The 23,012-nt window shown below is 42.4% G+C and overlaps 1 protein-coding gene across 1 annotated transcript in view; it reads left to right on the plus strand.

Annotated features, from left to right (window-relative positions):
* Window positions 1-22,439, plus strand: part of CDH11 (cadherin 11) — a 128,517-nt gene extending 106,078 nt beyond the window's left edge. Inside the window, exons 9-13 of the mRNA XM_059667864.1 lie at window positions 577-713; window positions 1,532-1,665; window positions 2,131-2,248; window positions 18,581-18,832; window positions 21,100-22,439. Of these exons, the coding sequence (XP_059523847.1) occupies window positions 577-713; window positions 1,532-1,665; window positions 2,131-2,248; window positions 18,581-18,832; window positions 21,100-21,596 (1,138 nt within the window). The 3' untranslated portion in view covers window positions 21,597-22,439. The remainder of the gene's footprint in view (window positions 1-576; window positions 714-1,531; window positions 1,666-2,130; window positions 2,249-18,580; window positions 18,833-21,099) is intronic.
* The last annotated feature ends 573 nt before the right edge of the window (window positions 22,440-23,012 follow it).

A 23,012-nucleotide genomic window follows, 5' to 3' on the forward strand; every position in this document is an offset into this window, starting at 1 on the left:
CCTGCTTTGCATATTTCACCCTGGAATTCAGAACCAAGCTACCCGAGGACCCCTAAGACTAAGCAAATAAGTCTGCTCAAAATGCAGTTCACATTGTTCTTTAAGGAGAAAAATGATTGTTTTGGGCCATAAATGACCCTTGCTGATAAATTTAGATAAACGTGAAACTATTTAATATCTCATGCAAAAATCTGGCAAAGGTTTGATACATTTATGACTTTCTGAGTAGTTTGGGAGCAAGGCAGACCGACTTCCCAAAATGCACTTCCATAAATATTCAGATGGTGGGTGATTGTAGTAAATCCGGAGAAATATGCAACATGGCATTATGCTTCTCAATCAAATATGCTAAACAGCTCTTTCATTCATTGCACTGGGTAAAGAATGCTAATGTGGCAAAGTGATTTCTATAAAAAATTCATGTACAAAGTTTGAAAAGTAAATTTGATTAAAAAGAAAACACCTAGCTCAAGCAACTCCTTGGGAAAGTTGCTTTAAATACAGCATGGAGAAAATACTCAAATGTGAAGCTGCTTGGAATGTCTCCTCTAATTGCCTCATTTGCATTCTGCTTAGGTATTCAATTGATCGGCATACTGACCTGGACAGGTTTTTCACTATTAATCCAGAGGATGGTTTTATTAAAACTACAAAACCTCTGGACAGAGAGGAAACCGCCTGGCTCAACATCTCTGTTTTTGCGGCAGAAATCCGTAAGTGTTTTCCTAAGGGCTTTGATTCTGCTTTATCAGTTATTATTCCCTCAGATTCCGCATATTCTGGAAAGGGACAGGCAGCTGAGATAGAATAAACATGTTTTCCATCTTTATAATTTATTTTTGGTTCTCTATCTAGGAAGTCATACAAGTAAAGACATAGAGACGTTTTTGTTTTCTCTGGGTGCAGACTTGGCCAGTGAGCTGACCACCCTCAGCAGCTTGACACTCGTGACCTTCCTTCATGGAAGGATTCCCCGCTATATCCTGTCACTCAGTTTTGTTTAAACCCAGAGCAGCAGAATCCTTAGAGCCGAGATTTGTGGCTTCTTGTTTACCTGTAGACCAGGGGTTCTCAAACTTGATCATGTGTTGGAATATGATGGAGGGATTGTTATAATAAAGATTTCCCTCAGCGCCTCTGGTTCAGTAGGTCTGGGCTGGGGCCTGAGCGTTTTCATTCCCAAGGAATTCCCAGGTGGTTCTGCTGCTGCTCTGGGGAACCCCAGTTTGAGAACCACTGCTATGGACTACACTCAGGGGTGGCAGGCTCTATTCTAAGCATGCAGAATAAAACCTCAGCATTAGAATCAGAAGAAATAGAAAAGTGGTTCTTCCTGGTCTAATATTCACATTTATTCCAGAGCATCCCCCTCACCCTGGTCCTAGCATACTTCCGGTTTCAGATGACTTTTATGCCAATAATGCCTGTCCCTGCACTGCCTGGGGGAGTGGCTGGTGCTTACTCCTTCCTAAGAGTAACCTTGGACCAACGTGCTTTCCTACTTGGCACTGACTGAATGTTCTCTTTCCAGACAACCGGCATCAGGAAGCCAAAGTCCCCGTGTCCATCAGGGTCCTGGATGTCAACGATAACCCTCCCAAGTTCGCTGCCCCTTACGAAGGCTTCATCTGTGAGAGTGATCAGAACAAGCCACTTTCTAACCAGGTAACTTGGCTTGTCCTCTCCCCTGGCTATGAGCAAGGCATTGGGAAACAAGTTTGTTTGTTTTTTTAAATATCTTTTTATTGATTTCAGAAAAGAAGGGAGAGGGAGAGAGAGAGATAGAAACATCAATGATGAGGGAGAATCATTCATAGGCTGCCTCCTGCATTGTCCCCACTGGGAATCAAGCCCACAATCCGGGCATAGGCCCTGACCAGAAAACGAACCGTGACCTTCTGGTTCATAGGTCAACGCTCAACTACTGAGCCACACTGGCCGGGCTGAGTTTGGTTTTTGAGAGCATCACCTGGAGATACTTCCACTACCCAAGAAAGCTTCAGAGCCTCAGTTTAGCTCTGGAACTGTGTTCTCTGATTAAAACCAGGCTTGTTAGCCAGCCGGGAATTTTTAAATAAATGATGTGACAATGTCACCATGATTTAGTTATGGTCCACCTTTCTCTTTCAGCCAATTGTTACAATTAGTGCAGATGACAAGGATGACACAGCCAATGGACCAAGATTTATCTTCAGTCTGCCTCCTGAAATCATTCACAATCCAAACTTCACAGTCATAGACAACAGAGGTTCGTACCAAGGTTCCTATGCCTTCAGAGACGTAGAAATGGGAAATGGATGGCTTTTATATTGCAGAGCGCAAGTATTTTTCCTAATCTCAATAATCAATGCCTTTCTGGTGAAGAGCAAACGAGAGATCGTAATGCCGTCTTTATTATGAGCCATGGGCTCATTTGGCGCCTATGAATGAGTGAGTCTGATGGAATTTTACTTTTGCTGTTGTTGGCTTCGATGGTCATGAAGCAGTGACAAAACCAAGTGGGGAAGCTTATAGAGTCAATAGCAAATAACTTAATTCATATTTTTTTTCAGAGGTTGATGAACCCGAGAGGGGAAGTGTGGCTTTATGAATATTGATATCAGGTAGAGATTAAAACACATTAGGTCAAGTTTACCAGACAATGGAAGTTTTCAGCTGGCCTTTTCTTCCACACGCAGTTGGGATGCAGTGTGATGGGTACAGAGTTGGGTCCCTGTGGGTGGCTGTGCGATGACCGCGGGAAGGGCATGGACAAGGCACCTTGTGGCCACGGGAAACATGGGAAAAGCAAATGCGTCCTGCTTCCCAGTGCAAGTCTTCAAGTTGTTTTTGTTGTATAGACCCAAATGGATGCAGCCCCTTGACATCGTTGGTGCCAGAACCAGGATAAAAATCTAAATTTCTTGACTCCCGGCCGGACTGTTTTGGTCTGCAGCTGTTCCTATAAACCTATGACAATGCAGGTCGGTAAAACAGGCTGACAAACGCCAACATTGGACATAGGAATTAAAGGCGGTCCTGAGTGTCGATATTTCATCAGGTATGAGCTAGCTGTGTGTGCCAGGCTATAGGTTGATTGCTTTCTCGGTGACAGGCCAGGCTTATAGGACCTTACATTAATCGAAGAAGTAGTAGTATCTCTTCATCATCGTTATTATCATCCACTGTTATCGGTATCACAAATGCCAGCAGCTATGTTGCAAACACCATGCCAAGACCCTTCCCACACTCTGCCCATTGAATCCTCTCAGCCCACCACAGCTAAGGGCTGTTATTATTATTCCCACTTAGAAGATGAGGAAAATGAGGCACGGAATTATCAAGAACTAGTAACTTGTTCACAGCCGATCAGCTACAAGCAGGGAAGGGATGGAGAAGTATAGATAGGCAGTTGCAAAATGGCCATGGGGATGTCAAGTACAGCACAGGGAATATGGTCAACAATATTGTAATAACTACGTAGGCTGCCAGATGGATACTGGAATATCGGGGAACACTTTGTCTGCTGTCTAACCGCTAAGCTGTAGGTCTGAACCTAATACAAAGTAACACTGAATGTAAACTGTAATTGAAAAAGGAAAAAATTTAAAGTCATTCCGCTGCACAGGAGGTGGATCTAGATGTTAAACCCAGGCACCCAGAGACAAGAACTTGCAGCCTGGGCCACGTATCCTGCTGGGCTGATTATTAGAACAGAGGAGTCTTCCCCATGCCACTTGGATTTGGGGTGAGGTGACCTGACCTACTTTATTATTACTTCTTGCATTGATTTGCTCTGACAGAGAATAGAATCAGCAGCCTTTCAGTGCATGGATGATGCCCAATCAGCTGAGCCACACCGGTCAGGGATGAGTTGAGCATTTAAATGCAGCCCTTCTTAATCAGGCGCATATTAAATGAGACTCTGGGGTAGAAAGGCCCAGGTGTTGTGGCAGAGATTCCTCTCCGGATGCCTTGCTTTCTCGGTGGACATACTCTGGACAACCAGGGTGTGAAGGAAGTTAGAGGGAGAGACATGTATTTTAAAGGAACCGGACAAAACAACCTCTAATTCCCTTTGTAAATGATTTCCATCATTTCAAAATAGAAACCTTACTTGGAGCTCTTTAATGTTGTATTTCATCTGAGGTTTTTCTTGTACTTGTTGGCTTTGGTTCATGTGCATGTGTGAGCGCCTTAAACCCCTTAAAGGGAGAATTCTGCAAAGCACTGAGGTAGATAAGCAAGCGATTCTCAGCTAGGAGCACGTTGCCTCCCTGGGGCACGGATGTTGTGTCACCGTTTCCTTTTGTGAAGGTGCATCTCTCCAGAGAAGGCAGACCCTGGCAGGCAGCAGACACGAATGTGCACTGAGCTGAGTTGAACATAGCGTTTCAACACATACACAGCGTTTTTATAATACTTAGTACGATATGTGAGCACCTTTGAGCTTCTGAGAATCCGTGTTTCTACTCTTGGAATGTTCTTAATTCCCAAATTATTTTCTGCCAACCCTGGGTTGCTACATGGCTACATTGTTTCAGCCTAGGCTTATGTCAGTTTTACGATGGGAAAAAACAAAAAACTAAAACTTTTATCACTAGTGAGGTGATCTGCATGGTTGTCCAGGAAACTCTGGTGTTCTCACATGCCTCAAATGCTACCACCTCTTTTATTACCTGTCTTCTCAAATACCTGCAGTCAGACATTTATCTGTGTGTTTGTATAATCCACAACTCTCATCCGAGCTTCATTGCTGGATGTATTGCCTACATCCCCAGTTTATCCTGACCCCTCCCCCCAAAACAACAGGTGTTTTTTAGGCTTCCTGGCTGTGCCAACGTCACCTCCATCATCAACCTTGTCTTCCTTACTTTTATGTGCGCAATAATACTCAGCTGCTGTTAACTCCCTGAAACATTACACCAAGACATATTGTTCTTTGGGGAGTTATGAGTATGTCACATTGTCCCTGTGCTAGGAGGATGCCACCTGTATTTTCAAGGAGATTATATTCCCATAGATGAGCCAACCTGTTGCACAATCTGTGTCCCCTTTCTTATAAGAGTCTCATCCTAGATTGGAGCCACCACTTTTGCAGGAAATTGCTACTTTTTAAGAAAAACGACTTTATTAACTATGGCCAACAGTTAATGAAAACTCCCATGTTTAGAGCTATTATGAAACCTTAAAGCAAATGCAGTCTTATAATTATCATTTAATAGAGTATCTTTCTACTAGATCCTAAAAGTAATTACATATTGAAGTAATCCAAAAGGAGGAATCACTTTCCACATCCTATCAATAGCCCATGGAGCTACCAGATTTCTCGGCTGAGACCGTTTTCCATAGAAAACACGCGGCAACCAGGCAGTAATGGTTTACATCACACTGGGTAAAAGCATCAGTTCTTTCTCCTCGAGTGTTCACTTTCATTATGCCATGTAAATACTTGGGACTGTGTTTGCCTAAGCTTGACATAAGCATAGGGTGTCTTTTTAAAACCTGGATTTATGGGGGTAACATTCATTAATAAAATTATATACCTTTCAGGTATACAATTATATAATACATCATATGTATATTGTATTGTGTGTTCACCACCCCAAGTCAAGTCCCTTTCCTTACCATTTATCTCCTCTGTACCCTCTTCTACCTCCCCTCAACCCCTCCTCTGGTGGTCACCATACTGTTTTCTGTTCTATGAGTTGTTTTTTCCTTTGCTTAATCCCTTCACCTTTTCACCCTGTCGCCATCCCCCTGCCCTCTGATAGCTGTCAGTCTGATCTCTGTATCTATGAGTCTGTTTCATTTGTTAGTTTATTTTGTTCATTAGGTTCCAGATATAAGTGAAATCATATGGTAGTTATCTTTCTTTAGAAATATAAGGGAGGAAGCCATCTTCATGCATACAAATCTTTTCATTCCTTTTATCTCGCTCCATTCTACAGCCCCAGCTTCGGAAGCAAGTCTGTAGGCAGACAATGGGGATAAAAATGTTCAACATTTAAGTCCCTCCTGGGCTGTTAATACCGAAAAGGGTGCTGTTTGGGCAGACGAAGAGCTGATCCGTCCAGGTTTTGAGATGCATTTACTTTGAAAATGTCAGACTCAATGGCATCTCTAAAAACACAAGAAACGTGGAATGGATAAGGAACAAGCCAAGCAAAAGAAATGCTGAGACTAGCCCCTCTCATCTGTCTAGCGCTTCATGAATTTATAAAACCTTCCCATGGCCATTGTTTCACTTAATTTCTCAAACAGCCCTATGAGGTGGGCATGTTGAATATTTTTATCCCCATTTTCTAGGTGAGGCAAGGATATGGACAGCAAAAGCTTCAGAGGCTCAAGTTCATGCTGCCAATGAGTGAAATAATGGAAAAGTTTGAGTAGTTGGAGGGTTCTCGCTTAGTGAGCCTAACACAGTGTATTACGAATATAAAGCTCATGTCTTTTCTAGTTCATTCTTTTTGCAAAACCTTTGTTTATCCTGTAGTCAAATAATAACAGTCTTCAGAAGAGGTAAAACCTGAAATTCAATGAATCAATCTAGGTTTCCAGGGAAAGTGTGAACCAAAGACAAACTGTACTTAGATTTCAATTTTAATCATAGCCATCGCCACTGTGGTAAAATAAATTTGCAAAGAGTTTTATAATTTTCTTCTATGGCCTAATTAATACTATTCCTTGAAGGAAAATTAGAAAATCCAAATAAGCGGAAATAAAAATTTAAATGATAACATAACTTATGGTAATATAGTGTCCAGAAATAATCCTGATACTTTGTACACCCTTCCAGACTTGCCCTTGGCATATATTTTGATCTTTAAACAAGGCAGTCATAAAACACACATCCAGTTTTTCCCCACTTACTTATGTCAACATCTTCTTCTAAATAGCTTCCTAATTTCCACCTTAAGAATGTCTGATAACAGTTGACTACTGTTGCGTAAGTACATTTTTTTCTTTGATATATATATATTAATATATATTAAATATATAATATATTAATATAATATATATATTAATTTATATATATTAAATATATAAATATATATATTTAATTTCAGAATGGAAGGGAGAGGGAGAGATAGAAACATCAATGATGAAAGAGAATCATTGATCGGCTGCCTCCTGCATACCCCACACTGGGAACTGAGCCCACAACCCAGGCATGTGCCCTGACCAGGAATCAAACCTTGACCTCCTGGTTCATAGGTCAACGCTCAACCACTGAGCCACACTGGCTGGACGCATAAGTAGATTTTCACATACATTTGCCAAATATCTAATTATTCTTTTAGGCTAAATTCCTGGAGTGGAATGACTGGATCAAAAGTTTTTGATAGTAGTAATTATTGACAAACTACCCACCAGAAGTGTTTATAATACCAGAAATATTTATAATAACCTTTAGTAACGTAGGTGAGGTCCCATTTCCTCACCATCAAGCCAACTCTAGATATTATTTTTCTAAGTCATTGACAAATTGATAGGTGAAATATAATCACATTTTAAAATATCAATTTCTTTCATGATTAGTAAAGCTAGAAGTTTTAAATAAGTCTTGATATTTTTTTTCTTTGTAAATCTGCTATTCATGGCCTTCACCCAGTTTCAGAATTGTACACGCATTCTTTAGTCTGTACTTGATTTGTGAAGTTCTTCGTCTCTTAATGCTGTTGACTTTTGAGCTGTGGAACCCGTTTCATAGGTTTCCTCCACGTTTCAATGCCCTTCTGATTCTGAGCATGCTGTGTTCTGAAGTATAAATGGTGCACTTTTTACATCATTTTTCTCTGTTTAATATTATCCTTAGCAAGGCTTTCCTTATCCCAAATGGATATCAACATTCTCCTATTTTTTCCTTCTTATCAATCATGCTCCCCGTTTCCAGCGTTTATCCATATGAAATAGACAACCCCCAATTGTTGCCCATTGCCTAAACATCACTTGAGAAATAATCTGTTATTTCTTAAAGGCTTTGAAATACCATCTTTATCGTCATCTCTGATTTTGGGGGTGGGGGTTTTCAATTCTTCGCATTCTCTCCACATACTCTAGTGCTATTATCGTATTTCTCTTTAATGGTTGTATACATATATATGTTAAAATCTGATGTATATATTCTCCATATTATTTTCATTTTAGTGCTCTTTCTTAAATTTTGGTTTTCTTGTTCCTGTTGATATAATTTAAAATTAATGTTAAGGTGCCTAAAAAGTACATTTGTGAATTTTATTAAGCTTATCTTAAATTTAAGAACTAAAAATTTAAAAGTATTCTTCTCATGTGGAAGCATGGTCTGACTTTCCATTGAGTCAGTTCTTTCTTCATTTCCATCAGGGATGTTTTGTAGCTTCCTTCACTTTTGTTCTACACATTTCTTATTATGTGTATGTCTAGCTAATTTACATTTAGATACTCTTGTGAAGTGGATTTTTAACTTATGTTTTTCAAGTGACTATTTTTAATACTAACTACAGCTATTTTAATTAATTCATTGTTCTAAAGTGATACAACTTCTCCGCTGATTTTTTCTGGGTTTTCTAAGGAGACACTTATATAAAAATGTGATGAGAATTTGCTTCATTCTTTTTTAGTATTTGGTTATTTTTTGGGCTAATTGTTAGATAAATGTGCACTTTTACAATATGTGTGCAATAATAATGGATATTCTCACTTTACTTGCTACTTAAATAGGAATATCAGTTCTAGAGTTTCACCATTTATAATTAATATTTGTATGATGGGGCATGTGTGTCTGTGTGTGTTTTTAGGGAATTTCCTTTCCATTATTTTATTAAGGAATAAATGTCCAATTTTCATCACAACTTTGGATTCTAACCATAAGATAGTTTGATTTTGTCTTTTGACCTAAGGATTGGATAAACTAAATGGGAACATCCTAATATTGAAGCTAATATTTTTAATTTCTAAACCTCTTGTTTTAAACAATGATCATTTGATAAAGTAGCGAGGAAGGAGCAAGGGTTAGAGATTAAATGTCTATCTTAACATTTTATCTCTAGAAAGGAATCAGTCTTAATATTAATACATGAATATTTAGCACATAATTAATCTCACTTTAAAAACTGTCAGTTATTATAGCACATTTCATTCATGGGCTGAGCTGCTATTCTGAGAGATAGAGGCCCTGGAACACAGAAAGCTGGCACAATTGGACCGCATCCCAGGTTCCCAGGACCCTGGGGCTGAGTGCTGCCCAATACAAAATAGATCTATTTCAACTAACGTTGAAGGCCTGTCAGGCCATGGTGTTACTTGGCTACTAAAACACTGCTTATTGATTTGAGCAGTAAGGGGCAATTTTAGGAGCTTGCCATAAGTTTCTATTATAATAAGAAGAATGCTTTAGGACTTTCAAGTCAACAAATTGAAAGTATAACCTTTTAGACAACTTGAAACACCTTCCCTGTCTCATTTGACCTTCTCCGCCCTTGATGGCTCTTCCACACTGGTGCCACTGTGACTTCCATCAAAAGCTGGGTGTTCCCCTGTTCTTCTATTGAAATCTCTTCTTTCCATTCCTCCATAATCATGGACAAATGAGCTGTTCTCTTGTACTGTGGCCGGGAAGTGTCCTAGAAGTGAGCTTTAGCAGTGACTAAGACATAGTACCTGATGCCAGGGAGTTCCCAAAGCCCACGGGGCTAAGTTAGTTATATTGTGAAAGTTCAGCTAATTTTGATAATGGCTATGAAGGACTTGTGCATAGAGGAGCCTGATGGTCATGGTGGCCCCGAAACAGGCCTGGCTGACTCCAGTCTTGCCACCACTTAAACCAGCCCTCACTAATAGACATACCTGAAGATGCCTCTCCAATTAAAATTCCTCCTTGGCTCTCCATTTTCTATGCATTTTTAAAACAACTTTAATATATATTTATTGATTTCAGAGAGGAAGGTAGAGGTAGAGAGAGATAGAAACATCAATGATGAGAATCATTGATCGACTGCTTCCTGCACATCCCCTACCTGGAGATCAAGCTCACAACCGAGGCATGTGCCCTGACTGAGAATCAAACTGCGACCTCCTGGTTCATAGGTCAACGCTCAACCACTCAGACAACTGGCCAGCCATCTCCTATGGATTTAACTGGCACTTTATAGCAAAGAATTATGTGATCTCCCTCCATCCATGTAAACTTGGCCTTTGTCTCTTTTCTCTTGCTACCTTGAACCTTAAGCTCCAGAAACTTCAGACCACCTGTACTCTCCCCAATACGCCACACTCTCACCCATCCATGCTCTGCTCTGTGGAAATATGCTCCTCTGCCTATTCCTCTTCCATGTCTCACTGTCAACGAAGTCTCTTCTAGGTGAAGCTTGGCCAGGTGTCCCCACTCCCAGCTCATCTTACTAGTAGAGGCTTCCTTCTCTGTGCTCCTTAGTTTTCTTACCACCCTGCATTCTAAACAATTGTTTCCCTGCCTGTTTCCCGCTAGACTATGAGCTCGGTGGGGCAGCATCCCAACATTAACAAAAGTGCGTTGACCAAATGCATGAGTTAAAGTCAAAGAGCGGATGGAAAAATGCCATGTCATGTGCTTCTGAAATTTCAGGGATTAGGTACTATTATGAAAGAAATGATTATGTCATGATATAAGCCTCAGGCTGAAAAAGACAACCTATCTTTTGATGTTGGAATGTTCCAAAGGAGTCGATGTCACATCACCCACCCCTCCACCTATGCATTTTCGATAATTCCATAAGGTTATGCTGGATATCCAGGGCTTGGGTACAGCGAGAGATGACCTTCACATGAATGTATTTGGCAAGAATAGTACCTAAGATGGGCCAGTTGCAGGTGGAATGAGCTCTGATATGTGATACATTCAAAGTTTCATTTGAACTTAAAAAAACACAAACAACAAAAAGTTTGCATGAAAAGCAGATTTGGCTGAATAAGAAGACAGCCAAGATTCACCCCGATTGGATCATCAATTGGCAAGCGTCTTTTTCTTTTCTTTCTCTTTTACTATTTCTTGTCTTAACTAAGTACATTTCTTTTTTTATGAGCAGCACCAAATAACATTCGAATATGCCTCTGGTTTTCCACTTTCACTATTCGAAGATACCCAAGCAGATTTCTGTGGAACTTTTTCCCTCCTTTAATTGCTTTTGGCAGATCAAAATGGCAGATGTCTTTTAATGCCCTGCCATTTTCACTGTGTAAATAATTATGTTCCTTTCCTGCCTGAAATTCATTGCTGCAGTATGTCCAACGCAGAGCACAGTTTATCTGGGAACCTGCCCTCCCCATCCAGATGAAAAAAAAGCCATAGTGCTCCTTGATGGATCCCACACGTTACGCATTCAAGGCTTCCGCCTGTCACTGACTTCACTAACTCCTGGGATTTCTCAACTCACTAAAAGATCATAAATGTTTATATCCCACTGAATTCTTTAGAGGTTTTGAACCAAGAAACAGTTAGGTGGTATATTTCTTTCTCTTTCCCCATCACCAAGGAGAAAATGATCCCAAACACAAGTGGAGGGAGAATTGATTCTAAGGGATGTGATAAATTATAACAATGAAAAACCTATTATAACAATGAACAAACAGTGCATAGCACTTAAATAGCTTATATATACACACACACATAAGCAAGTATTCCTACAATGCTGTTTATTGTATCTCATAGGTTGCCCCTCCCTCGGTGTTAGAGTGATAATAAAAAGATCATGATCACCCCTCCCCAGTGGACTGCAGACCCTTGATTCGGTGGAAAGATATTACAGCCTTCAGTCTTGGGTCAAACACTTTTCTTCATGAGCACATTAAAACTAGCCTACAACGAGCTTTTTCTAGAATTTACCTCACTGCAGCATTTGCTTCATTGCAAAATATTGAGAAAATAGATTTCTTTTTGCCTCTTGCATGTTGGTGTGTGTGTGTGTGTGTGTGTGTGTGTGTGTGTGTGTGTGTGTTTCAGGAAATGCTGTGGGAATAGGTGTTAAAGTGGGTCTCTCTGCCATACAATTCTTAGGTTTCTAGGAGCCGCTCTTTTTCTTGGACCTGAGTCTACCTTGATCTTCCTACAGGTTATGAGGGGGGTCCAAATAATTATATAACCATATTGGGGACATCAGGTAAAAAAAAAAAAAAAAGAACCAATGTAATTGATATGCTATGGTGTCAGGATTCTAGGGATGGCTGTGTGCTTACAAAAATAGAGGGACACCTAGAGGAGTTTGATTCCTAGTTTTGTGTTTTCCATGTGATTGTGAGTAATTGCTTCCTTCTTGGTTTCTCAATTTCCCTTCCTATAAGTAAGGGTAATTATATTTTCTGCACACCGTTTCATGAATTCTTTGTAGTAAGGTGTGCAGAAGTAACAAGGAATAGATTTGCACGTATTAGCAGCTCAATAAATGTAGCCTAGTTGAATCTGACTCGACATAAACAATAGAAAAGAATAACGAGATAAAAAATGAAGCTATTTAGCAGGAACACAATCCACAGTATAGACAGGGGTGGGCAAACTTTTTGACTCGAGGGCCACAATGGGTTCTTAAACTGGACTGGAGGGCCGGAACAAAAGCATGGATGGAGTGTTTGTGTGAACTAATATAAATTCAAAGTAAACATCATTACATAAAAGGGTATGGTCTTTTTTTTTCAATAGTTTTGTTCATTTCAAACGGGCCGGATCCGGCCCGCGGGCCATAGTTTGCCCACGGCTGGTATAGACACAGGCAGTGTTGATCAGGTTGGGTTCAGAAGTGAAATGGGAGGAGTTGGAAACTGGAATGAACTGCAGACTAAGGAATCAGTCAAATCTGACTGTGGAAAAGCCAGATTGATGCTGAGATGTGGGGGAAGGAATATAATCCAGCTCTTCATTCTGGTAGCACTCAGAACACTGCTAAATGGGCCAAGACGCGCAAGGAAGGCCCCTGCCCTCAAGGAGATTACTGTCTCATGAGGAGGATTGACATTCAAACAATCGCTGTAGACTGAAATGTGCAATTATGTGCTTTGACTACAGGTGGAGAGAGAGTTCATATGGTGTTCAGAAAGGAAAGGAAATAAACATATGCCTAAGATATTATGCTCATCTTTAAGCATTAGTAACATCAAATATAAATAACACAAACTTTAAAAATATCATTTGAAATTTCTATTATTTCAGTTCCTCAGAATGAAGATGGCAAAATACTGGCATCAAAAATTAAAAGTGATTTTTCAAACATCCCAACTCTGGGTATTAAAAAAAATCTAAAAATTAAACTTTCCAACCATGTCTTATGCCATTGCTTAGCATGTATACTTCCCACATTATTAATGCTTAAAACTCCACTAAGACTTTTGGACACACTATGTATGCATTTCACATGTGTGCTTATGCATGTGTTTCCCATAATGTCGATAGTGCTATTGCCATGTTTGTAGGGAAAGTAGAGAGGGCCCAGAGGAAAGAGATTAAATAATGATTATTCTGCTGGTGTGACTGGAGCCTGGGATCAAACCTGCAACCCCGGTACAGTGGGGCCTCGACTTACGAGTTTAATTCGTTCCGTGACGGAGCTCGTAACTCAGATTACTCATATGTCAAATCAAAAAGTGAACGAGTGAGACACGTGATGCTGGGCTGATGTTGTGGCGTTCACTGTGACGTTTGTTGCGCCAACTAGTGGTGGGGTATCTGAAGCTGGCTCGTAACCCGAACTTTAGCTTGCAACTCAAAGCAAAAAATTGGCCGAGAGACAGCTCGTATCTCGAAAAACTCGTTAGCCAGGACACTCGTAAGTCAAGGCCCCACTGTTGCTCTTGACCAGGAATTGAACCTGCGACCCTTTGGTCCTCAGGCCAACACTCTAACCTCTTGCCACATGGGCCAGAGCTATATTTTCCCTTTTTAATGTCAATTGTATGTATCCCTCCATTGGGCCACATTGTCTTCATAACCGTTATATTTGCATCCCCGTTATTATCAGGAACCTTTACCCTGTGTTAGTGTAATACAGAGTGCACAGGCAAAACCAGCATATGATTAGCAGTCCAGGTTGTAGACATAACATTTTGAATCTTGAATTTATTTCCCATTAATAGAACACTGTAACTTGTGCATGACATCTACTAGTAATTAATGGCCTGTGTGCAAGTTTTTGCCTAAGTGGAGGGGGAAAAAATAGAACTGGTTACGTGCTTGTAGCCAAGGATGGGACATTGGGTGTCAAGATGAAAAGGTGGGGTGCTTGAGAAGCATTCTCTTACCTTTGGAATGCACTGCCCAGGACTGAAGAGCGCGGACGGTTTCCTTACCTGATGACGAGCCTTCTGTGTAGGCAGTGAGTTGCTTTCCAAGCTGTGCTGACATTTCCAGGAATTCACTTTGCTTTCATTGCCAATAAACCTCTCTTCCTCATTAGTCTACTGCAAAAAGGAGAGATTCGAGAAAAGGATTAATATTTACTGCACATTTCCAATAGTCGGGCACTGTGCTAAGTACTTTTGTGAATGTAATCAAATTTAACCCTAAAATTATTACTTTCTTAGATGAGAATATAGAAATTCGAGGCATTTACTTAGTGTGTCTAAAGTAAAGCAATTAATTTGTAGGTGATTTAAGATTCAAACCCAGGTCTGTTTGACCCTAAATACTAAGAAATTTGCTCTTTGGAAACTTTATAAAGGAGAAGGCCCTAAGAGATCTCTTGGTGGAAATTTAACACTAAATACATTTGACGTTTTTGGCCTCATCTTATTAAATATGGAGTTAATTTGACATGTCCCTGAAAATGTGTCATCATGGAACCTTTTTTTTACCTTGGGTCACCCAGAAACCTTGCAAGCATGTATGTCCCAAGTGAGAGGACCCTCTTAAATACAGATTGAGAATGGCTGGCTCATTAAAATAATTTAGATGAAAGAGAATCTGTAGTCAAACCTAAAATGCAAGGTTGATTTCCAGAATAGGGGTTCTGTTATTATTGTTAGTGCATTTCTTTTTCCATTTGTTTTTCTAGATTTGTTTTTCATGAAGTGTCTGCCCGTAGAGCAGCGGTTCTCAACCTGTGGGTCGCGACCCTTTGGGGGTTGAATGACCCTTTCACAGGGGTCGCCTAAGGCCATTGGAAAACACATATATAATTACATATTGTTTTTGTGATTAATCACTAGGCTTTAATTATGTTCAATTTGTAACAATGAAATCGGGGGTCACCACAACATGAGGAACTGTATTAAAGGGTCGTGGCATTAGGAAAATTGAGAACCACTGCCATAGTGGGAAAGATCAGTGGTCAGAGTGGACCACAAGAAAGACTCTCACAGGCCGCAGCACTGAATCCTCTGGAATGTCCCTCCCAAAAGAAAGTGCGTCCTTCCATTGGTGCTGGGGCCACTTGGATCTAGAGGGGGACTATTTTATCTGCTCAAGCCACATGGAGCACCTAGGTGTCCAGCCAGGCTGGTGGAACACATTTCCTGACCCACATTCCCCCTTCACCGCGTCTCCAACCCTGGAAGAATTCAGTACTGGGTGATAATTTTTCTGGTAGGACCCCTGAGCCCACTGGAAGCACAGCACGGAGGACAACCACTGACTTTTCTGATATGATTTGGTTCCAATGACAATCCCATGCTTAAGGCATGCTTAATCTCAACCATAGTCCTCAGTTTTTAAAATATGCTTCTTTTTTTTATTGATTTCAGAAAGGAAAGGAGAGAAAGAGAGAGAGAAGCATCAATGATAAGAGAGAACCATTGATCAGCTGCTTCCTGCACTTCCCTTAGAGGGATCGAGCTCCCAGCCCAGGCATGTGCCCTAACTGGGAATCGAACCATGATCTCCTGGTTCATAAGTCAACGCTAAAACACTGAGCCACACCAGCCAGGCAAGGGTCCTCATTTTAAAGATGAACAAGGGAGGCTCTAGATGGGACAAAGGACTCCTTCTAAAGTGTATAACTTAGAACATGCCCAAGAAGAGAGCCTCAGCCCATTTATTTCCCACCTCTAGAGCTAATCTTAACATTCATATGTCAAACATGTTTGACCAGAAGAGATTAAACAAGAGTTCTCAAGATTCTACTGATCTGTCCCTCAGAGATTCAAATGCTCCAGTCAGCTGGGTGCTTTGATGAGCTTCTGTGCAATGGTTTCAGTGAGTCTGAGAGGGCTCAGCTGTTCACAGTAAGAAGCGTCTTGAATTCACACACTGGTGTCCTGCTCAGATCCGTGGTTCCTATCAGTGTTTGAATTTCATTTACTTTCATGTGGAAGCCGGCCTGCTGGGATCCAGAGGGACAGTCTTGCATGGATGGCACCCTGAAGAACAGATTTTAAATCACGGCCTCCACAGGTTTAAAGCGCCAAAAACACTCAGCTCACATTGCCTCCACACCAGCACCGTGGGTAACAGGGTGGAACCCCATAGATAAACTAAGTACACTAGGGATGTCACCCATATCGGAGAGGTACCTTTAACCAGGCAATTTTACTATTGTGCGTCCCTTCTTAAATTTTTAATGTTTATTCATGATGTTGTTAGTGACATTTCAGATCATTAAAATGGGGGGTAGATATTATAACTTAATTTGCAAAAGTCTTACTGAACTCCAAAGAATTTATGAGAAGGAAAAAAAAAATAACATATTTTGAAACAATTTATTATAGATATGTAAATGCTTTTCTAATTGTTAAGCATAGAATAGTGGTATACCCTAAAGTAGATAGGTCAAAATAGCCAGGAAACTGGGTTTACAGTTAACATTTTATTTGACCTGTTTATTTTAATTTTTCATGATTTTCCACAGTATATATAATTTTTCTCCAGAGATAAGAGCCATGGATGTCAATCACACAAAATTCAGAAACTATAGAGACAAGGGCTAGCTCTTCGGCCCTGCCTTGATTGAAATGTTGGCAGTGAAGGACAGAGACCTGTCATGACAAGGCTTGCCAACAGCTGAGCACACATCTTACCTTCTGTGCTACCTCGAGTATCTGCTCATCCCTAAATGTGTATTTTCTCTCACCGAGTACATGTTACATTTCCTTTCACCTAAAATATATCAAAGCAATTTTGAGATTCTAAGATATTTTTTCCTATGACAAGAGGTAATTCATAGTACTGTCGATCCATTGAGAGCCTGCTAGCTATTGGGCCATTGTGTCAGTGATAATATTCATGTTGCTATAAATTTCTGATTCTTAACTCACAAAGGGAGGCAGGCCACACCGAGGAGCTATGTGTGTGTGTGTGTGTGTGTGTGTGTGTGTGTGTGTGTGTGTGTAATTTGATGGAGCATATTTCAAACTTCAACTGTCTTATCATACCAGTGTCTTCCCACCCCACCCCCCGCCCCCCAGAGCATACAGCCTGGGAAACATATTTTTGGGATGTAGAGAGATGCAGAGAAAATGATGAGGAAGCATTTGGGGGCATAGGTTACAAAAGATTGAGAAACATGAAAGCTCACATCTGGAATTTGGGTCAAACCTTTCCCAGAACGGTTACATCATTTGTTCAGCAAAGATTGATTGGATGTCTGCTGTGTGTCCAGCACTGGAGAGGCTGAGATGAATCAGATAAAATCCCCTATTCTCCCAGAAGTTCATAGTCTAGGAGATGTCAAATAATGACAGAGCAGCGGGATACCAATTTTTGCAGGAATACACAGTGTTATGGGTCACAAAGGAGGTGAGGGGAGAGGTCCAGAAAGGCCTCCCCAAAGAGATGGCTTTGGGATTCAATTTGGAGGCCTGAGGAGTTCACCTGCCTGGGTCAAAGGAATGGCTGGGGGGTAGGGGGCATTAGAGCAGCAAAGAGATCAGGAGGCCAAGGAAGAGTGCTGTGCCTGGGGGCAGTGACTTCAGCATGGTAGGCTGATCGGGAGGTGGGGGAGGAGCTGGATGTGAGCCCAGAAGGCAGGACCAGGTCCAGATTCAGGCACTTCCTGGTGGCTGACTGTGTACATGCGGGCTGTGCTGTGTGGGCAACAGAGAAAAGCTGGAATCGTTTTAAGCAGGAAGGGTGGCGTGTTCAATTGGGTGCCTGATGGTGCTTGACTTTTCAAAGAAACTAGAACCCTGCTGCTGGGTTTTATAAAGTATTTCCTCTTACAGAAGTGTTTTTCCTTTAGGACTCATGATTGAGTTCATAGTTTGGGCAAGGCTGGAGAGTGGACAGGGAATCTCTGAGGAACACACGAACAAACACACAAAAACTGGCCAAAGGCTTGTCATGAAGGAGGGAAAGTGCAAAGAAGGAAAAGAAGGGTTTTTTGTTTTGTTTTTCATACTCACTTAAGTATTTATTTACATCCTGCACTAACATAGACTATGTGGTGGAAGCTCACACTTGCTTGTATTTGAGGAAAAGGACAACACCCGACTAAAAAAGGGTGTGGTTATCTTGCCAATGAAAGAGCCGAGTTCTGAGTTTTGTTCCAAAACTGCAGAAGTTATTCTGTGCTCCTATCACAGCAAATGACTGCAGCGTCTAGACTACAGAACAGGAGGGGAAGACTGTTAACCTTGGCCATGAGAGGAGCCCCCTCTGATCCGACAGGCTGTGATGCAAATGACCCGGTTCCGAGAGCTCACCCTGCCTCCCCTCTTCCCACAGATAACACCGCGGGGGTGTATGCCCGGCATGGGGGCTTCAGTCGGCAGAAGCAGGATCTGTACCTCCTTCCCATCGTGATCAGCGATGGTGGCATCCCACCCATGAGTAGCACCAACACCCTCACCATCAGGGTCTGCGGGTGCGACGTGAACGGGGCGCTGCTCTCCTGCAACGCCGAGGCCTACATCCTGAACGCCGGCCTGAGCACAGGCGCGCTCATCGCCATCCTGGCCTGCATCGTCATTCTCCTGGGTAAGGGCTCCCCTGGCACCTGCAGGGAGGGCCTTCCTAGATGCCCGTCCTTGAAACAGATATTTCTGAGGCCAGGCTGGCTGCTAGAACTAGGCTGTGTGCTGTGGGTGAAATCTGAGATAGAGGCAGTTCCTGCTCCTGCATTTTATGGAATGTGTGTGGGAGGGGTGGGGGGTGGAGGAGGGGGAGGCAAATTAAGAAGCAGTTAGATCAATGTTGGGGGAAGGCTGATAAGCAACTTGCCAGCCACCCCAGGACTGAATAGTAGAAGCCACCTGGGGGTACCATGGGGTCACCAGAGAAGGTTTTGTAGGAACTGAATCTGGGTAGAGACCTTGTATATGAGTAATGCTTTGCCGTGCAAGAGGAAGGAGAAGGATTAGAGACAGAAAGAATAATCATGAGGCAAAAGACAGTGTGTGAAGGACTCGAGGAACTGGAGGAAGGTCGAAGGTCCCCTGCCTGAAACTGGGTCTTGATTCCCCCTCTGATTAGCATATGTAATATCGGGGGTGTGCCTGGGCTTTAGGGGACCCTGAGAACGCTTTCTGCCCTGGCAAGCTAGGCTAGGGACCCCCTCTTCTGCTCTCTCCTCCCGTCTGTGGGTTCCTCTGTGATAACAGGAATGTACTGAGGCTCATACCATCCACCATGGTTGGGCCTCAGGAAGAGTAGATCAGTCCCCCCAGCCTCTCAGAACCTGTAAGTGACAAAAGTCAAGATTCAAATGCAAGTATGTCTGACACCACGTTTATGCTTTTCTACAAAGTAGTTCACCGCTGAATGAATGAATGAATGGGGTTCAGTTACACAGGGGAGAATGGGTGCGCTCAGTTCCACAGAGAGTTCCTGACGATGGTCTGGGTACCAGCCCCCATGTCTGGCCCTCGGGGGAGGGAGGGTGAAAAGAAGACCTAGACAAGATCTCAGTGATGGGTAAGTTCATCGTCTATCGAGGAAAATAGGCCCGAACAGATAAACTACAGAGGCACATAGGGCGGTGAACCAAAGATGTTGGGGGCACAAGAATAGAAAGTGCCTGACCTTGACTGGGAAGGTCAAAAGGTCAGAGACAGAGACATCTTACTGGTCAGGTCCTGAAAGAGTTTCTCAGTGGGTGAAAGAGGCTGGGATGGATGGCGATTGCCAGCAGAACACGAAAGAGCTCTAAGAAATGCACAGGCTACCTGGGGAGCCAGGGCTGTGTACCACATGATAGAGATGATGATGATGATGGTGAGAACGGGGGCAGGTCGGTGCAAGAAGCAGGTGCTAAGGGCTCGATCTGGTGCCAGGATGAAGGATAGGACAGAGTCAGCCAAGCAAAGCGAGTGAGAGGAAGTGGTCTGGGCAAAAGTGTTGTCAAGAACAAGGCAGAGAGGAAGGACACTGCTCGGTGAGCGCTGGGGGCCGGGTACGGTCTGGGCAGGTGCAAGCACTCATCCCTGGATCTCACAGTGATGGGGGACCCAGAGGGGCTCTCAGACCGCCTGCCACATTCAGCCACCAACATCTTCTCCAGCGTTGCTGAGTGTGCGGGGAGCGTCCTAATGGAACAGTGGAGAAGCCCCCTGGGGGGAGGCGACAGATAAAGAGCGAAGCCTTGCCCGAACTTCCCCTGGAAGCAGCTCTGCCCACTCGCCATGTTGCCTGAGCTTAGTGGGATCCCTTCCTTCACCTGAGTTCAAGTCGATGCTCTTTCTCTCCATTCAATCAAACAGGAAAAGACTTGTCTTCCGGGTCTTTATGAACGTTCCCTCCTCTGTACGGTGGTTTGAAGATATGGTACCATTTCTCATGAAGAGACAGTAGGTCCAGGCTGACCCCACCCCCAGAGCTCTGGGCGGGAGCAGGGCAGCGCCGCCCATAGAAAGGGAGGCCTGAGCCCTATGAACAGGCACGTCGGTAACCTAGAGAGGCAGCTGTCCCCCTTTGCCTCAGCCACGTTTAAGCGGCTGCAGATCACATAGTTAGAACCCTCCCGCTTCTTAGGACGATGACTTCCAAGTAGTGTCTGACTCATTTGTAAAAAGCTCAGAATAGCTCTGCTTGCCGGTTTGTTTGGATATCATGTTGTCCTGGCAGCGTTCTGCAGAGGGAGAGCGGGTGGAGGGCACGTAGCACGTCTGTGCGGGTTCTAGGTAAAGCTCTCCTTTCATAGACGGGTTCCCGGTTCTGTGGTTTGCGGGAAGCAGCGTTCCCCCCGGGCAGGGAACCCAGGAATACTGAGCTGCACCTGTTCTCACTTGCCTTCTCCTCCCTTGTAGTCATCGTGGTGTTGTTTGTGACCCTGAGGAGGCAGAAGAAAGAGCCACTCATCGTCTTTGAAGAAGAAGACGTCCGGGAGAACATCATCACCTACGACGATGAAGGGGGAGGGGAGGAAGACACGGAGGCCTTTGATATCGCCACCCTCCAGAATCCCGACGGCATCAACGGGTTTATCCCGCGCAAAGACATCAAGCCCGAGTACCAGTACATGCCTAGACCCGGGCTCCGGCCAGCGCCCAACAGCGTGGACGTTGACGACTTCATCAACACGAGAATACAGGAGGCGGACAATGACCCCACCGCCCCGCCCTATGACTCCATCCAAATCTACGGCTACGAAGGCCGGGGCTCCGTGGCCGGGTCCCTGAGCTCCCTGGAGTCGGCCACCACAGATTCAGACTTGGACTATGACTACCTACAGAACTGGGGACCTCGTTTTAAGAAACTAGCGGACTTGTACGGTTCCAAAGACACTTTTGACGACGACTCTTAACAATAACGATACAAATTTGGCCTTAAGAACTGTGTCTGGCGTTCTGGAGAACCTAGAAGATATGGAAACAGGTATTTTTTTAAATCAAGGAAAGGCTCATTTGAAACTTCGCAACATTTTACAGAGAGGATACGTTTAATAAAACCGAAAGGACATCAAAGTGGTAAATACTGTGAAGTACCTTTTCTCACACACAAAAAAGGCAAAGATTGAAGTTGTTTATCAGCTTCAACGGAGGGAAACCACTTGGCGTATGGAATATTTAAGCGAAGGAGAAACCTAACGGTGAACTTGCAATGAAGGGAAATCGTGTATGTGTTATGAACATCTAAGTCCTTCTTTCTTCTTTTTCTTCCTTTTTTTTTATTTGTCAAAGAAGCTTCCACAAAATTAGAAAGGACAACAGTTCTGAGCTGTAATTTCGCCTTAAACTATGGACACTCTATACGTAGTGCATTTTTAAACTTGAAATATATACTATTCAGCCAGCTTAAACCCATACAATGTATGTACAATACAATGTACAATTATGTCTCTTGAGCATCAATCTTGTTACTGCTGATTCTTGTAAATCTTTTTGCTTCTACTTTCATCTTAAACTAATACGTGCCAGATATAACTGTCTTGTTTCAGTGAGAGGCGCCCTATTTCTATGTCATTTTTAATGTATCTATTTGTACAATTTTAAAGTTCTTATTTTTAGTATACATACAAATATCAGTATTCTGACATGTAAGAAATGTTACGGCATCACACTTATATTTTATGAACATTGTACTGTTGCTTTAATATGAGCTTCAATATAAGAAGCAACCTTTGAAATAAAAAAAGATTCTTTTTTAATTCTGGGTTTGATTCTTAACGTTGGAAAAATTAAGTATTTCTAATGACCCCTTTATATTTCTAATTCAAGATATTGTGATCTTTGAATACCCTATTTATGATCTGTTCGAGTCCACTGCTTTTAAACTGTTTATTTAAAATCAAATGTGTTTTGCAAGTGTGTTTTTGGATAAGATTTTGTAACATCGTGCATAGCTTTGTTTGTACAATCTCAGTGTTAGCTTCCTGGCTTCTCTTCGCACACATCTTCTGAAAAAGGAGGATGCTAAAGATCTAGGTCAGTCTATGACTTTGCAATACTTGTTAAATCATATGCATTTATCTTGTATATCAGTAATTCAATAGTTCCAAGAGATGAATCTGTGAGAGGAAATGAGATTATCAGAACTCTAAAGTTCAAGATGTAGATTTTTAAAAAATATATATTTTTATTGGTTTCAGAGAGGAAGAGAGAGGGAGAGATGGAAACATCAATGAAAGAGAATCATTGATCAGCTCCCTCCTGCATGCTCCCTACTGGGGATCGAGCCCGCAACCCGGGCGTGTGCCTGACAGGGAATCGAACCATGACCC

This window comes from Myotis daubentonii, chromosome 15, assembly GCF_963259705.1.
Source record: "Myotis daubentonii chromosome 15, mMyoDau2.1, whole genome shotgun sequence".
In the NCBI taxonomy this organism is placed as follows: Eukaryota; Metazoa; Chordata; class Mammalia; order Chiroptera; family Vespertilionidae; genus Myotis; species Myotis daubentonii.